This window comes from Dasypus novemcinctus, chromosome 9, assembly GCF_030445035.2.
Source record: "Dasypus novemcinctus isolate mDasNov1 chromosome 9, mDasNov1.1.hap2, whole genome shotgun sequence".
NCBI classification, from domain to species: Eukaryota; Metazoa; Chordata; class Mammalia; order Cingulata; family Dasypodidae; genus Dasypus; species Dasypus novemcinctus.
In genome coordinates, this window is record NC_080681.1 from 77,519,667 (window position 1) to 77,536,821 (window position 17,155).

At 50.6% G+C, this 17,155-nt stretch overlaps 2 protein-coding genes across 3 annotated transcripts in view; one reads left to right on the forward strand and one right to left on the reverse strand.

Annotated features, from left to right (window-relative positions):
- Positions 1–12,296, forward strand: part of FAM151A (family with sequence similarity 151 member A) — a 29,008-nt gene extending 16,712 nt beyond the window's left edge. The window contains exons 3-8 of the mRNA XM_058303526.1: positions 6,433–6,585; positions 7,656–7,815; positions 9,068–9,283; positions 10,004–10,143; positions 10,939–11,082; positions 11,539–12,296. Of these exons, the coding sequence (XP_058159509.1) occupies positions 6,433–6,585; positions 7,656–7,815; positions 9,068–9,283; positions 10,004–10,143; positions 10,939–11,082; positions 11,539–12,212 (1,487 nt within the window). The 3' untranslated portion in view covers positions 12,213–12,296. The remainder of the gene's footprint in view (positions 1–6,432; positions 6,586–7,655; positions 7,816–9,067; positions 9,284–10,003; positions 10,144–10,938; positions 11,083–11,538) is intronic.
- ACOT11 (acyl-CoA thioesterase 11) overlaps positions 8,369–17,155 on the reverse strand; it is a 58,139-nt gene continuing 49,352 nt past the window's right edge. For both annotated transcript variants that reach the window (XM_058303524.2, XM_004459591.3), the window contains exons 13-16: positions 16,626–16,759; positions 14,384–14,515; positions 13,627–13,753; positions 8,369–12,521 (exon numbers count right to left, since the gene is read on the reverse strand). In XM_058303524.2, coding sequence (XP_058159507.1) covers positions 12,366–12,521; positions 13,627–13,753; positions 14,384–14,515; positions 16,626–16,759 — 549 coding nt within the window. In that variant the 3' untranslated portion in view covers positions 8,369–12,365. The remainder of the gene's footprint in view (positions 12,522–13,626; positions 13,754–14,383; positions 14,516–16,625; positions 16,760–17,155) is intronic.

Sequence of the window (17,155 nt, forward strand, 5' to 3'; positions counted from 1 at the left end):
CATCATCCATGTGGAATCTAAGCCCCCTCTTGATCTAGAGGTGGAGAGGACATCACCATCCCAGGGTCCACAGAATGGAGGAATAAAATACGGACTAGAGTGGACTTACTGATATTCTACTATAAAATTATTGTGACGAGTAATAGAAGAAATTTTAACATTGAGGTGGAGAAAGTGGCCACAGTAGTTGCTGAGGGCAGGGAGAGGGTAGAAGAGATGTGATGTGGGGACATTTTGGGGATTTTGAGTTACCTTAATGATACTGCAGGGTCAGATGCTGGACTTTATATATCCTGCCATAACCCACTGAATGTACTGGGGGAGAGTGCGAACTACAGGGTTAACTATTATCTGTGTAGTGCAGCAGTGCCCCAAAATGTGTTCACTGAGTGCGATGAGTGTGCCACAATGATGAGGGAGGTTGTTGGTGTAGGAGGAGTGGGGTGGGGGGGAGGGTAGGGGGTATACAGGAACCTCATATTTTTTAGTGTAACTTTTTTTTGTGATTATATATCTTTAAAAAAATACAATTTACAAAAATGATGTGGTAGGGAGTGGGGAGTGGTTTATATGGGAACTTCTTATGTTCTTTGTTTTTTACGTTTTTTTAATGTAACATTCCTTATGAGCTATTTATTTTTAAAAAACTTTTAAATTCTGTTTACCAAAGGCAAAAAAAAAACACAGAAAATAGCAGAGTTGTGTGAAATGCTGATATTGAAAAAGCAAACTTATAAATAAATAAAAATTCTTACATCAATTCTTTAGTGCTTAACAAAAATAGAGGCTGTCTTGGATGCTTAATAAAAATCAAGGTTATTTAAAAAAAAAAAAAGAAGAAAGGGCTAAACCAAAGATCTAACTGAATAACTGGAGAAACTAGAAAAAGAACAGCAAACCACTCCCAAAGCAAGCAGAAGGAAAGAAATAATAGATATTAGAGCAGAAAAAAATAAAATTGAGAAAAAACAAAACAAAACCAAAAGCTGATTCTTTGAAAAGATCAACAAAATTGACAAATCCCTAGCTAGACTAAAAAAGAAAAAAAGAGAGAAGTTGCAAATAAATACCATCAGAAATGATAAGGGGGAAGTTATGACTGACCCCACAGAAATAAAATGATTATAAGAGAATATTATGAGAAACTCTATGCCAACAAACTAGACATCCTAGATGAAATGGACAAATTCCTAAAAATGCACAAACAACCTACACTGACGTTACAAGGAAAACAAGAATTTAACAAAGCAATCACATTTAAAGAGACTGAATCAGTCAATCAATCTCCCAACAAAGAAAAGTCCAGGACCAGATAGTTCATAGGTGAATTCCACCAAGCATTTCAAAAAGAATTAACACCAGTCCTGTTTAAACTCTTCCAGATAGGGTGGCGGACTTGGCCTAATGGATAGGGCGTCCTTCTACCACATGGGAGGTCTGCGGTTCAAACCCCAGGCCTCCTTGACCCGTGCAGAGCTGGCCCATGCACAGTGCTGATGCGCACAAGGAGTGCCGTGTCATGCAGGGGTGTCCCCCACATAGGGGAGCCCCACGCGCAAGGAGTGCGCCCCGTAAGGAGAGCCGCCCAGAGTGAAAGAAAGTGCAGCCTGCCCAAGAATGGCACCACACACATGGAGAGCTGACACAAGATGACACAACAAAAAGAAACACAGATTCCCGTGCCACTGACAACAACAGAAGCAGACAAAGAAGATGACACAAATAGACACAGAGAACAGACAACTGGGGTGGGAGTGGGGAGAGAAATAAATAAATAAATAAATCTTAGGGAAAAAAAACTCTTCCAAATAATTGAAGAGAAGGAAAGTTACGCAAAACATATTATGAAGCCAACATCACCCTAATACCAAAGCCAGATAAAGATATTAAAAGAAAAGAAAATTACAGACAAATCTCTCTAATGAACATAGATGCAAAATTCTCAACAAAATTCTTGAAAATCAAATCCAATAGCATGTCAAAAGACTTATATATCACAACCAAGTGAGGTTCATCCCTGGTATGCAAGACTGATTTGATTCAACATCAATCAACATAATGCACCACCTTAGCAAACTGAAGGAAAAAAACCACATGATCATCTCAATTGATGGGGGGAAAAAAGGCATTCGACAAACTCCAGCATCCTTTCTTGATACAAACACTTCAAAGACAGGAATAGAAGGTAAATTCCTCAATATGATAAAAGGCATATATGAAAAACCCACAGCCAACTTCATACTCAATGTGGAAATGTTGAAAGCTTTCCCTCTAAGATCAGAAAAAAAGACAAGGATGACCACTGTCACCATTGTTATTCAACATTGTACTATAAGTTCTAGCTAGAGCAATTAGACAAGAAAAAAAAATTAAAGGCATCTGAATAGGAAAAGAAGAAGTAAAACTCTCACTATTTGTGGATAACATAATCCTATATTTAGAAAATTCTGAGATGTCTACAACAAAGCTATTGAGCTAATAGAGTTCAGCAAGGTGGCAGGATACAAGATCAACACGCAAAAATCAATAATGTTTCTGTACACTAGTATTGAACAATGTGAGGAGGATATCAGGGGGGCAATTCCATTTATAATAACAACAAAAAGACTCAAATACCTAGGAATCAACTGAACCAAAAAGTGCAGGACCTATATGCAGAAAACTACAAAACAATGCTAAGAGAAATCAATAAAGACCTAAACAAATGAAAGACATTCAGTGTTCATGGATTGGAAGACTAAATATCTTGAAGATGTCAGTCCTACCCACACTGATTTATAGAGTCAATGCAATATGAAGCCAAATTCCAACAGCCTGCTTTACAGAACTAGAAAAGGCAATTACCAAATTCATTTGGAAGGGAAAATTCACCTGAATAGTTAAAAGCATTCTAAAGAAGAAGAATGACATGGGAGGAATTTCACTATCTGACCTTGAAACATATTACACAGCAACAGTGCTCAAAACAGCATGGTACCAGCATAAAGATGGACACATCTATCAGTGGAATAGAATTGAGATTCCAGAATTAAACCCTCACCTCTACAGCCAATTGGTTTTTGACAAACCTACCAAGTCCATGTTAATGGGACAAAACATTCTCTTCAACAAATGGTGCTAGAAGAACTGGATATCCATAACCAAAAGAATGAGAGAGGATCCCTATCTCACTCCCTACATAAGAATCATCTCAAAATGGATCAAAAACCTAATATAAAAGTCAGAACCATTAAAATACTAGAAGAAAATGTAGGGAAACAGCTTAAAGACCTTATAGTAGGTGGTAGTTTCTTGGCCCTTACACTCAAAATACACACTACAAAAGAAAAAATAGATAAATGGGACCTCCTCAAAAATTAAACACCTTTGCACCTCACAGGACTTTGTCAAGAAGGTGAAAAGGCAGCTGACTCAATGGGAGAAAGTATTTGGAAATCACATGTCCGATAAGGGTTTAATATCCATGATATATAAAGAGATGTTACAACTCAACAATAAAAAGACAAATGACCTGATTAAAAAATTGACAAAAGACTTGAACACACATTGTCGAAAGAAGAAATACAAATGGCAAAAAAAAAGCCTTTAAAAAAATGTTCAACATCACTAATGATTTGGGAAATGCAAATTGAAACTACAATGAAACTTCATTTCACACCTGTCAGAATAGACACTATAAAAAAGACAGAGAACTACAAGTGTTGGAGAGGATGTGGAGAGATAGGACACTTAATTCGCTTTTTATGGGAATGTAGAATGGTACAGCCACTGCGGAGGACTGTTTGGCAGTTCCTAAAGTAGTTGAATATAGATTTGCCACATGACCCTGTAATACCACTACTAGGCATATACCCAGAAGAACTGAGACCAGTGACACGAACAGACATCTGCACACTGATCATGGCAGCGTTATCCACAATCACCAAAAGATGGAAACAACCCAGGTGTCCATCAACCAATAAATGGATAAACAAACTGTGGTGTATTGACACAATGGAATATTATGCAGCTGTAAGAAGCATATGACAAATGGATGAATCTGGAAGACATTAAGTTTGAGTGAAGCAAACCAGACACAAAAATACTATATGATTGCATTACTATGAACTAAATAAATTGCGTAACATCGTATGCTTCCATTTATATAAAATGTAAATATAATTCAATTTATAAAGATGAAATTAGATTAGTGGTTATACAGTGCTGGGGAAGGCATGCTAAGGGGTGTGGAGTTTTTCCTTTTCTAGTAATGAAAACAGTTTTAAAATTCTTTTGTGGTGATAATGCATAACATTGTGATTATATGGAAAACCATTGATTATACACTTAGGGTGATCGTATGGTATGTGAATATATTATTATCTCAATAAAACTGCTTTTTAAAAAAAGAAAGTATTGAAGATTTGCCAAATGCCAGATAAGGCCTTGTGGTCAGGAAAAAAAAAATAGTAGCCCTGGCTACTTCTGAAGTTGTCTTTTTACTTTTATGATGAAGTCCTTTGATATAGAAATTTCTAAAAATTTTATCATATGTTATATGAATATATCTCAATGAAACTGCTTAATAAATAAATATGCAAAAGTAGCCAGAAATAGCACTATGTACAGTAGGAGAAATAGATTGAGAGGTGAAGAATTTTCTCGTTTGTCTGGTTTTTGTTTATTATTATTATTATTATTGAAATAATGAAAATGCTCTAATAATGATTGAAATGATGAATGCACAACTATGTGATTATACCAAATTCCATTGATTGTACACTTTGGATGACGTTTATGCTTTATTAATATATACTAGTAATAGTGATTTGTTTTAAATATTTTTAAAAAGCACAAAAAGAAATGTACATTGCATTATGTATTTCAAGGACCACGATATAAACAACCTACACTCAAGTGTTCAGAAAATGGACTGATAGTCGGACATAGATAGATAGATTAGGTAGGTAGGTAGGTAGGTAGATATAGAATGAAAATGATTTGGCAAATGTGGCAAAATGATAAAATTGGTGGATCTGGCTATCTGGAGGGGATATGGTTCTGCTGGAATTCTCTGTATGGGGTTGTATTATCTTTGTAACTGCCCTATATATTTGAAAGTATTTCAAAATAAAAAGTTTTTTTAAAAAAAAAGAAAATCCAAGTCTTTAAAAAAAAGGCCCCCTGCTGCCCTGACTGTGATTCCACCAGAAGGAATCAGAAATCCTCAGAAAAACATCCTAAAATATGCATCATTATTTATTAGAAGGAAAAAAATTAGGAAGTATGAAAATGTCTCAAGATAAGGGGATGCTCAACTAAACCATAGTGAATACACGCAATGAGAGCTTTTGCAGGCAGGTTGTTTAAAATTAGACAGAAAAAAGAATGTGAAAATGTGTAATAATGTTGAAAGAAAAGGGTGGAAAATTATGAATACAGCATGGTCTCAACTGTGTAAAAGCTATGTACACTAGGTTGAATAGTGCCCCTCGCTGTCCCCGAATTCATGTCCACATGGAACCTAAGCATGTGACCTTATCTGGGAATAGAGTAAAGAGTTAAGATGAGTCACTAAAAAATAAAGAATAAATAAATAAGTAAATAAATAAATAAGAAAAAAATTTTAATTAAAAAAAAAGATGTGATTCTGGATTAGGGTGTTCTTATAAGAAGAGGGAAATTTGGACAGAGACACAGAGGGAAGAAGATGTGAAGATAGAGGCAGAGAGTGGAGTTATGCTGCCACAAGCCAAGGAATGCAAAGAATTGCTGGTAACTGCCAGAAGTTAGTAGAGGCAAGGAAGAATTCTACTCTAGAGCCTTTGGAGGGAGCATGGCCCTGCTGACACCTTGACTTTGGGCTTCTGGCCTCCAAAGCTCTCAGTGAATACTTTCCTGTTGTTGTTATTTTCTTTCTTTAAAAATTTTTAAAATTGTCTTCCTTTTTTTTAAAGATACATAGATCACACAAAATGTTACATTAAAAAATATAAGAGGTTCCCATACACCCCACTCCCCATACCCCCCACTCCTCCCACATCAACAACCTCTTTCATCATCGTGGCACATTCATTGCATTTGATGAGTACATTTGGGAGCACTGCTGCACAGCATGGATTATAGTTTACATTGTAGTGCACACTCTCTCCCAGGCCATTCAGTGGGTTACTGACTGATTTTTGATGTAATATCTTGGACCTTCCCTGTTGTTTTAAGCCACCCCATCTGTGGCAACTTGTTATGGCAGCCACAGAAAACTAATGCACTATGCACAGGCAGAGATGGAAGATAATACATCGAAGCATGAGCTGTGATAGAAACGTGGGTACATTTTTCCCTCTTCCTGCTTTTCTGTGTTTTCCAAATGTTCCATAATAAATGGTGATTCTTTTATGATGAGAGAGGTGAATGTTGGACACGGACGTGAGGTGAGTTCTGCCGCCTGCACAGGTGACGTCATGGCCCTGGAGGCCGATATCAATGTGGAAGGGCTCGGCACAGCCAACGAGACGGGCGTCCCCATCATGGCACACCCCCCGGCCATCTACAGCGACAACACACTGCAGCAGTGGCTGGAGGCCGTGCTGGCCTCTTCCCACAAGGGTAAGGACCCTTGAAGGCCCCCTCCACTCCACTTGGGCAGCACGTCCAGGCTCGTCGCCTTGGTTTTCTCATCCCAACGGTCCAGACAAGACTAGGTGAGACACGGACGTAAAGTGCACGTGCAATTAGGGTGTGCTCTCCTGTATACAAAGGTGAGGCACAGACGTAAACGTGCAAGGTAAACCGCAAAGCATCAGGCACGTCACAGGTGTTTGCCCCTGGGAGCACGAACTGGCTATGACATGTTCAAAGACGAACTCCACCCTCGCCCTCCCAGCTCCCTTTGTCAGTTACACTCAGAGCCCAGGCTTCACCCTCACGCCTCCCTCGTCCTTATCCCCACAGCCACTCAGCTGCTGCTTCCCGCCAATTCCACCCCCACTCTGGTTTCAGCCGCATCCCCTCTCTTTCCTGGACAAACTGAACATCTCCTTCCTCACTGGCTGCCAGCCTCCAAACTCAGCTCCTTTAGACTTGCCCCAGACAACCACCACCACCAACACACCTGAGTGGTCTTTCCAAAACGCCAATTTCATCGTGCCACTCCTGCTCCCAGCCTGAGGGCTCCCGGTGCCCCCAGGACACGTGTAATCTCCTTGGGCTGGCCTACCATCCTTCCACAACTTGCCAGCCTCCCCTGCGGCCATTCCCGCCATGCCCCTGTCCTCGCCATCCGCAACAGGGTATCTCTGTGCCCAGCAAGGCGCCTGGGCTCAGCTGGGCCCTTCCTCTACCTAGATCGCCCTTCCCTACCACGGGAAACCCTTCTACTTAAACACCCATTCCCAGAGCCCAGGTGCTCTCCCCAGTGCGGGGGTGGCTGAGGACCCTCGGGCCTGCCCTCTCCCGGACTCACGGCCCACTTGAGATGCTTGACGCTCGCCCGCACGGGCCCCCTCGGTCCCGGGCTGCCGCGGGGGCCGGCGCACTCCCCCGAAGCGGGCTCCTCCACGCGGCACAACGCCTCCTGTCTGGAAGCCTCCTCACACCCCGCCGCACCTGCTCCCTGTCGCGCCCCGCGCGCACCCTTTCCTCACACGCGCACAGCCGCCCCTGATCTCTCCGCACAGGCATCAAGCTGGATTTCAAGAACATCAAGGCCGTGGGCCCCTCCCTGGACCTCCTGCGGCAGCTGACGGAGGCCGGGAAGGTCCGGAGGCCCGTGTGGATCAACGCGGACATCCTGCGGGGCCCCGGCGTGCCCATCTCCATCCAGGTCAACGCCACCCAGTGAGTGTGCCCTCGGCGGCCGTGCGCAGCCGTCCGCCTTCACCTAGGGAGGCGCTCGGCTGAAGCTGCCATCCAGCACGCCTCCGGCCTCGCCGCTGAGCCTTGCGCCGGCTGTTCCCTCCGCCTTGCATGCCTCTCCCCCATTTTCTGATGAACCTCTGCCCATTAGCCCCTCTGGCGTTCCGGGCTGTGGGGGACTCCCTCTGGACCCCTCGGCCCCCACACTTCCTTCCAGCACATGGGGCTGCCACTGCTGGTTTACAAGTGTGTGGCTCCCAGGACACTGGACTCCTTGGGAGCAGACAGGGCTGAGAACTCTGTGTGGCCCCAGCAACCAGCCCAGGGCCTGGCCTGCTAGAAAAGTCCAAAGGGTTGAGTCCCTCCTCAGTCCCCCAAAATCCCAGCCCTGCCACTAACAGCCCTCACTAGCGGCTCAGTGCTCTATCACTTACCAAAAAATGAACTCGTCTGATTTGACCCCACATAGCACTGCCAGGTCAGAAGTATTTTTTCCCTTCCCCATTTTACAGATGAAAAAGCTGACAGTTGTGGCTCAATTTGAATATTTATTGTGTGTCCCAGGCACGGTTTTAAGCACTTTACATACAGTAGACCATTTAATTCTTACAATGAGAACGAGGTAGGTACTATGATCTTTATTTTAGTAACTCGGGAACTAGCTCATAGACATTATGGGACCTCAGTCACGTGAGAGGCAGAGAAAAGATCCAAGGCAAGGCCTTTCGGATTCTAAACCCCACCTACCCAGCCAGCCAGCAGTCCATCCACCTGATATTTATTGTGCTCCTCACACCGAGGTGCATTTGGAAAGCAGCAGTTTGAAAAATACAGTTAATGGCCCAAGATAAAGTTTTTACTCAATAGTACAACGGGGCCAGGGCAGGCAACATTAGTTTCTATTGCAATTTGTATCAGAAAAAATTTGAATGAAATAAAGAAAAAAAAGGAACTTCAGAGACTCTGATGCTCTGAATTCATCTTCCCTGCGCACACAGAGCTTCTGAGGTGCTCTCTCCAGCCTAAAGAGGGGCCATCTCTGACCTGCCCAGGCCCCCTTGATGTCAAAGTCTCTGCCTCACCTGTGGGACTTAAACAGGCCTCTTGTTGTGGACTCTGCTTCTACCCCGGTCGGAGACTGAACAGGCCCTCCTTCCTAATCCTGTTGTGGGAATCGAGTTGTCGAGAAGGGGCCAGTGTGGCCCCAAAGACCAGCATCTCTGCTTCCCTGCAGGTTCCTGGCTCTGCTCCAGGAGAAGTATCCCAAGGCCACTCTGTCTCCCGGCTGGACCACCCTCTACTTGCCGAACGTGACGTACACCCGCGTCATGGTGGAGGAGATGCAGCAGCTGGTGGGAGCACTGTCGCAGAGGGTCACCTTCCCCGTGCGGGCGGTCATGGCGCGGGCCGCCTGGCCCCACTTCAGCTGGCTGCTGAGCCAGTCTGAGAGGTGAAAACCCCCAGGCTCCGGCCACGCACGCCCCTCCCTGCAAACCTACCCCCAGGACCAACGCCTCCAGGAAGATTCCCCGGCACTCGGGGCTGGAAGGGTCTTAAAGGTCATCTGGTCGGGTCCCCCGCTGGTGCACACACCCTCAGCAATGGCCCTCTTTCCTGCTTGCACACCTCTGGTGATGGGCCGCTCACTACTTCAGGAGACAGCCCTTGTTTTGGGAGAACACTCCCTGCCTGTGGAGGGATTATGCTGAGATACTACTTGCCTTCCTGCCGCTTTCTCTTATGGGTGCCAGCTGTGGCCCTAGGGCTGCACAGATTTCTACAACCTCTGCACCAGAATTGCCCTGTAGAGCCTGAGCATGTCTTCCACCCAGGCTGTTCCAAGCTGCCCAGTCTCCGCTTCCTCAGTGGCTCCCGACAGAAGTCTGGAGCCTGGCCACTTCTCTTCACACCTAACCTCCCCTCCACTCCTTACCCCTCTCCTTCCGTCCCTTTCCTAAGTCAGGACCCAGAAATAGACACGTTCCAAGAAAAGAGGTAGAGAAGGCCGTGCCCCCTGCCTCCTGAGCCCCATGCTCTGGAGGAGCGCCTGGTAGGAATCTGCTGCTTTTGCCCCGCCCCTGCCCAGGCCCCCCTGGGGCCCAGTTCTGGGTGCGAGAGGGGGGCTGGGGGCCTTGTGGGCCCGCAGCTGAGCCGGCTCTCTGGGCCCCAGGTACAGCCTGACGCTGTGGCAGGGCGCTACAGACCCCATGTCCGTGGACGATCTCCTCTACATCCGGGACAACAGCGCCCCCCACCAAGTCTACTACGACCTCTTCGAGCCTATCCTGTCGCAGTTGAAGCAGCTCGCCTGTAAGGACCGGAGGCGGGGGAGGGTGGGGAAGGCCGGGGGCTGGGGGCTGCCCAGGGCCAGCCCTTGGTGGGCGCTGGAGCAGTGCCCGGAGCGGGCAGTGGCCCTGGAGGGGGAATCGTGGGTGGAAGAGGAGTGGTTATTTTGAACACCTACTGTATGCCCAACCCTGGGCTGCCTGGTTAGGTGTAGTTTGTTATCAAAGCTTCACATATTCAGGATGCAAAGCTTCAATTTTATGGATAGGGAAACCAAGGTTCAGAACAGTTCAGTAATTTCTAGAAACTCATTCAGCTTTGTATAACTTGGAACCCAGGAAATTCCCAGCCCCACGTACTTTCCCTTGTAACACATTTCCTCCTGCCTACAAGGGAAAGTTTCAGAGAAGTTTCAGAGAAGCAGCCCCCTCCACTGTACCCACTAACCAGCCATCCAGAGGCTGCCGAATCTTTTGTCCAAACCCCTCATTCCCTTGACCCTGAAACTCAGAGAGCCTGCAGCTAAGCCACCTCAAAGGAGCCCCATCAGACTCAACATCCCTGCCCGGAAGCCCCTAGGCAAGGGGGAGGCATTCCAGCTTTGGGGCCAGACAGACCTGGTTCCATGACGTTCCGACCCCAGGGACTCTTCGCTGGCTGACAGAGCTTTGGGCAAGTCACTTTTAGGGACTTCTAAAATGGGGGCGTAAACACGACCCGGCAGGATGCCGTGAGGCTCAGGGAGGATGTGTGGAGAGCACGGCACACGGGAGGCGCCCGTGAAGGCGGCCTCTTCATCTTGGCTCTTTGGGCCCACAGTGAATGCCACGCGGAAGCGAGTCTACTACACCGGGGGCAGCCTCAGCCCTCTCCTCCAGCTCCCCGGAGGCGATGGGCTGGGCGTGGAGTGGCTGGTGCCCGACATCCAGGGCAACGGAAGCGCAGCAACAGTTACGCTCCCAGGTAAGGGCTGCCTTCTGCCACCTGCTCCTGGCTAAACCACCTGGCTTCCTTTGCTTGGGGTAGGGACCACGGGCCTCGGTTACCATGGCAACATGGGTCCATTCAAGCTGCACACTGGATACGAGGCGGAGGGAGGGAGTACAGCCGCATCAAGGGTGCTGGCTCTTGGTCTTCAGACCACAACCACACGGAACTGCAGGAGAGGCTGGTGCAGGTGCCAGGGCTGAGTCACGGAAGAGGCCAAGAGCTGAGCTAGCGTTTTATCACGTCTTTCTGATGAGTATCAAGCACATTTGTAAAGCAACCCTTCCACCTGGAGCCCAGAACCAGTTGACAGAGGCTGGACAGGCGAGGCACCAGCTGCTCCTCCTTGGCTGTCCCCAACTCCCCACTACCCCCTTAACAAGGGCCCCAATGACCCAGCCCCCGACATTGTCGTCTCCCTGCCTCTTCCAGGTGGAGAAGGCATGGTCCTGCTGAACGTTGGTCTCCACGAGCCTGCAGCCGGAGGCCCCATGCCCATCGTGCGCACCCCAGGTGGCTCTGCCCTGACACTGGAGTCGTGCCTGCTGCAGCTCGCTGCACGCCCGGGACGCTGGGGCGTCCACGTGTACATTGCAGAGCCTACAGCCCTCCGGCCAGCCCTGGCCATGCTGGCCCACCTCTCTGCCCTTGGCCACCTAACTCGACCTGTGTGGGTCGGGGCCACAATCTCCCATGGAAGTTTTGAGGTCCCTGGCCATGTGGCCGGCAAGGAGCTGCTGACGGCCGTGGCTGAGATTTTCCCCCATGTAACCGTGGCACCAGGCTGGCCCGAGGAAGTGCTGGGCAGCGGCTACAGGGAACAGCTGCTCACAGAGATGCTGGAGCTTTGCCACGGGCTGTGGCAGCCAGTGTCCTTCCAACTGCAGGCCGGGCCCCTGGGCCAGAGTGTGGCCAGAGTCGTGGCCAGGCTGCTGGCCTCCTCGCCCAGGGCCACTGTCACAGTGGAGCACAGTCCTGCACAGGGCGACTGTGCGGCCGTGCAGGCAGGGCTGCTGGCAGCCAGGGCCGTGGACAGATCCCGAGTCTACTACAGGCTGCCCCAGGAGTATCGCGAGGCCTTGCTGGCAGGCATTGGCAGACACTGACCGCCCCGTGGTCTGGGCCCAGCAGATCCCAGGGTCAAGGCTTCTCTCCGGGGAGGCAGGAAGGAATAAATGCCTCTGTCTTCATCCATGCCCTGCACGGAGTCCTTGGGGGCAGGATGGAGTGAGCGGGTCCGAGGTGGCCGAAGAGCACGTCTAGAGGGTCTGGAGGCTGGGGGCCAGGTCATTCCGGTTGTCCAGGAGGAACTGCTCGCAAGCCTTGCCGGTGGTGTAGAACTCGGAGGAGAGGCCGGCCACGTTGGCAGTCACGTAGTTGAGAAAGCCGGTGGTGGCCTGGTTGTAGTAGGACACCTGCAAGGCAGGACGCCAAGCTCCGGAGGCTGCGCGGGGGAGGGGACCGCTGCCGGGGGCCTGGGAGCCAAGCGGGCAGGAGGCAGGTGGGCGTCGGCTGTGCGTGCCTCCTGGGAGGGAAGCAAATACAGCCGAGCATCCCGGAGTCTGAGACGGCAGGTGCAAACCTGTGGGTTCCCTGGAAACCCACCCTCACCTGGGCACTGAGAGCCCGGGCATCCCTGTCACCACACGCTGCACTGACGTTGTGTGTTTTCCCTGCCAGTCAGGGGACCCTGGGGGGCAGGGACCGGTTCTGCTCCGTCTCTGGAACACATCCTGTTTTTTGTTGTTGTTCTGAGGTACCAGGACCGGGGATTGAACCCGTGAACATGGAACCTCTATGTGGGAAGCCGGTGCTCCACCGCTGAGCCATGTCAGTTCCCCGAGCTGTTTTTTTTTCATTTGTCTGTTTGTTTTGATTTCAGGAGGTACTGGGGGTCCAACCCAGGACCTCGTATGTGGGAAGCAGGCACTCAACCGCTTGAGCTACATCCCTCCCCAACTGTTTTAAGTGAGGTGCTCTGTGGCTGCAGGACGAGCTGGACCTGACCCACACCCTCAGGGAGGTCCCAGGAACGCTCCTTGGTTAAGGTTTCCATTTGGGGGGCTTGGCCCTCACAGAAGCTCTGAGCTGAGGACGGGAACCGTGGTGGCCCCACCCTCGTTTCTCTCAGCCTCCTCTTCCACGTTTTCAATTAACACTCACTGCCCTGCTGAGTTTTATGGCTCCTCTGAGCCATATGAAGTCTATGGATCCTCAGAGTCATATAAAGCCTTTCTAGACGGGAAAGGGTATATAAGTAAATAAATAATGAGATGGAATTTTAGAGCAGAACTCAGGCCTTCCGCCCTCGGCGTCCAGAGCTTTCGCCAAGACCCCGCGGCGGCCTCTGACTTATCTCCGCACCGACGGGTCTTAGAGGCGCACTGGGTCAGCTGCAGGTGCTCCTGGGCCCCCCCAAGCTGGAAGGTGGGGCCTGGGCTCTGGAATTGTCTAAGCCCATCAGCGTGGGGCTGGGGTAGAGCAGGCAGGCGGGAGGGGGAGAAGGGACGCTGGCCTCACCTTGGTCATCTGGTCCCCCTCACGCCACAGGCAGAAGCCTGAGCAGAGGGTCTCCCCGCGGCTGTACTCAAGCATCTCGCAGTGGGTGGGCAGAGTGACCGACCTCAGTGCAATCACATACGGGTCCCTGGGGGTGGGGAGGGAGGGCAGTGGACAGCAGTCAGCCACAAGAGGGGAAAGTGAGGGCCCAAGCCCTGCCCCCGCCCCCGGGTTCCCCTCTGGCACTGATGTGCCCACTGGAGGGTCTTAAAGCACACAAACTCCTACCCAGCCCCAATCTCCGGACCAGGAGCCAACCTGGCTCCAGGTGGGTTTCCTGGAGAGGGCCCTGCTCTGCAGACAATCAGGGGAAGAGACTGGGTTTTCTCTGTCATCTTTCTGCCCGTCTCTAACAAGTGAGGCCATCTATCAGGGCATCCCTGCCCAGGAGCACACGGGGCTGCCGGAGATTAGCAGCCAAGGAGGTGGGAATGGAAGAAATGCCCTGACCATGGCAAAGGCGAGGCAGTCTCCACCACCCCAGGGATGGAGATGACCCTGCTTTAGAGCAAGAGTGACCAGAGGGGAGGGATGTGGCCTTGTCCCCATTTTATCCATGGTAAAGCCATAGCAACTCAGAGAGCAAGCATGTGGCTTGGGGTCCCACAGCCCCTGGAAGCTGAGCTGCTTCTAGGCTGAAGTCCCCTCCCTGGGGAAAAGACAAGCCCTCTCTGCCTCCCCACCGTGCGCCCACCCCGCCCCCCAGGCCGGTACCCACCCGCTGTCACAAGGCTTCCGCCGAGAGGCCAGAATCACAAAGTCTTGGGGCTTGGTGTCGCCACCAAGGGCGGGGCTGATGACGTGGTAGATGGCATCGTCCTCATCCACCTGCTGCACCAGCTCCACACTCCTGCGGGGAGCCGAGAGCTCAGGCCCAGGGAGTCACTGCTCCCACGGGAGAGGCAGGCCACCGGCCTCCCTGAGCAGCTTCCATGGTGGACAGTGTCCCCTGCACTGCTCGGCAGGGACTGTTGGAGAGCAGAAATGCCAGCCAAGAAGGACACAGACACGCACACACAGGCACGCAGAAGCGAGTAGACATACACCTACAGGGGACAGACACATGCACATGCGGGCATCCCCGCACAAACACGGCGAGATGGTGGCACACGCAGGCCCACCCATGTCTGTACGTGCCTGTGCAGGCACACATGCCCCGCGCACATGTGACAGTTTAGCCATTGTGCTTCGTATTCATTGAGTGCCGTCTGTGTGCAGGCGCTAGTCTAAGTGCCTTCCTGTATGACCTCACTTTTCTCCACAACAGCCCCTGCGGTGGGTACTCTTCTTATTCCCATTTGGCAGCCAAGGGCACCTGAGACAAGTAACCTGCCCAGGATCACAGCACTAATAAGGAAGCCGAGCTGGGACTCGTGACAGGGACGGGTGCTAGAGCTGCGCCCCCAGGCCTGGCATAGGGCACACAGGTGCCCAGTGCTTCTCAGACAGGCTTCCTCCCACGGAAGCACAAGGACATCCACAGAGATATGCGAGCCTAGTTCAGCTGCCTTCTCCATGCTCCCTGCCCTCCCACCCTCCCTGGAAAGCTGCCTCCAAGCAGAAGAGCTGTAGGCAAGGTGGGGGAGCAGCCAGCTGAGGGCTCCCTTCCCCTCAGGCCACCCTGCTCCAATCCCATCAAGAATGGAGATCTGACTGACCTTCAAGGCCTGCAGCAGCCCCTGCCTCAAGAGGTCTTCCTACACCAGCACTCCCCCCACCTCCCCATCCCCAACTCCCCTTCAGGCTCTTAGCAAGGCTCAGCCACCGGGACTGAGGGCTCACCCACACCAGGGCTTTTTAAAGCAACACAGCCCTTTTTGCAAAGAAGCCTTAGGCAGAAGCCCATTATATACAGGCACCAGTGGCCTGTGTTAGTGAGGACAGATGGGGGTAGCATGGGGAAGCCAATTTGCTAAAACTCTACTGCTAAAAGGCCAGCTCCCTGAATTTCCAAATACATATCCTCCTTACTGATCTACTCAGGAATATAGTCTCATAATAAGCCATTGGAAAAATGATCAAAGAACCCCCAAAAGCTAGGGTGTTGGCATAAGAGAAAATGATTTTAAAAGGGAGTTGGAAAAAAATATCATTTTAAATATAAATATTCCTAGATTAAACAAAACTTTGGGCTGTTTTCTTAAGAATGTATCTATCTTCCTAGACTAAATTCAAGAAGATATTCATTCATATGAAGAATCATTAAATTTGGGGAACAAATATATTCCTAAGACAAACATTCATATTCATAGTCACTGACTACATTCAAAAACAGCATATTCATGTACATATTCATAAGAAGAATCAGCAGATTTGGTAAATGCAGTGAACTGGCCATTCTGTCAATCGGCTTGACCTGGGCGGGGGTCCTGGAGGCGTTCCCACCCCCGCCACCTTCCCCCTCTGCACCTGAGCAGTTCCTGATCCCCCTTTGGAAACTGAGGGCTCCACAGAACACAATGTGAAAATCACTGAGCTATCCCCAAGTTCCAATCTCCAACCTACCCCCAAGTACCCATTTTAAGAGAAGGGAAATCTGGGGCCCAGAAAGAAATGACTTCCCCAGGGCACACAGCCAACTGGGACAAAAACAGGACTTAAGACCAGACCTCCAACTCCCAGTCCAGGCTCAGTCCCTTGCCTGGGGCTCAGAATACCCTTGACCTGACACCCCTCCCCCCACAGGGAAGGCCAGCAGGGCCCCCACCCAGCCCCAGTAGGGGCCCCGTCCAGGCCTAGGAGGGCCCCTGCCCAGCCCCAGCAGAGGCCTGCGCCTCGCTGGTAGTGCTTGTCCCACTCGGGCCCCCGCCCAGCCCCAGCAGGGCCCCCACCCAGCCCCAGCAGGGCCCCGCCAGCCCCAGCAGAGGCCCTGTGCCTCACCGGTAGTGCTTGACCCACTCAGGCCCCCACCCAGCCCCAGCAGGGCCCTGCCCAGCCCCAGCAGAGGCCCTGCGCCTCACCGGTAGTGCTTGTCCCACTCGGGCCTCCGGGCCAGGTCCGAGAGCAGGAGGAAGGCCTGGGCGGCCTCCACGTGCACCAGCATCTCGATGTGGAAGGAGAGGAACTTGTCGTCCTCCAGGATATACAGGCGGACCTGCACGGGGCAGAGGGTAACCTCATTCCCTGCCCCCTCCCTAGATGACGCTGGATGGTGGGCTGGGCTGACTGAGAGGTTGGAGGCCAGGGCTAGAAGCCTGAGGCTGCCACTGAGTTGCCACTGACAAGTGACTCAACCTCTCTGAGCCTCGGTGACATCCCAGAAATGGGGATGAGGAAGTAGCCCTGAGAGGCAGTGACTAAGGCAACCATGCAACAGCTCCCCAGAGCTGGGTGTCCACCAACCGCCCAAGGTCACAGGTGGGGAAGTGGCAGAGCTCAAGTCTCCCCTCAGTCAGGTCGTTTCCACTGTCCACCTTCCCCCATCCCCACAGTGACTCAGGGTAGAAGAAGCAGAGAGGAGGAAGAAGCAGCCGGGCGGAGAGCAAAAGCG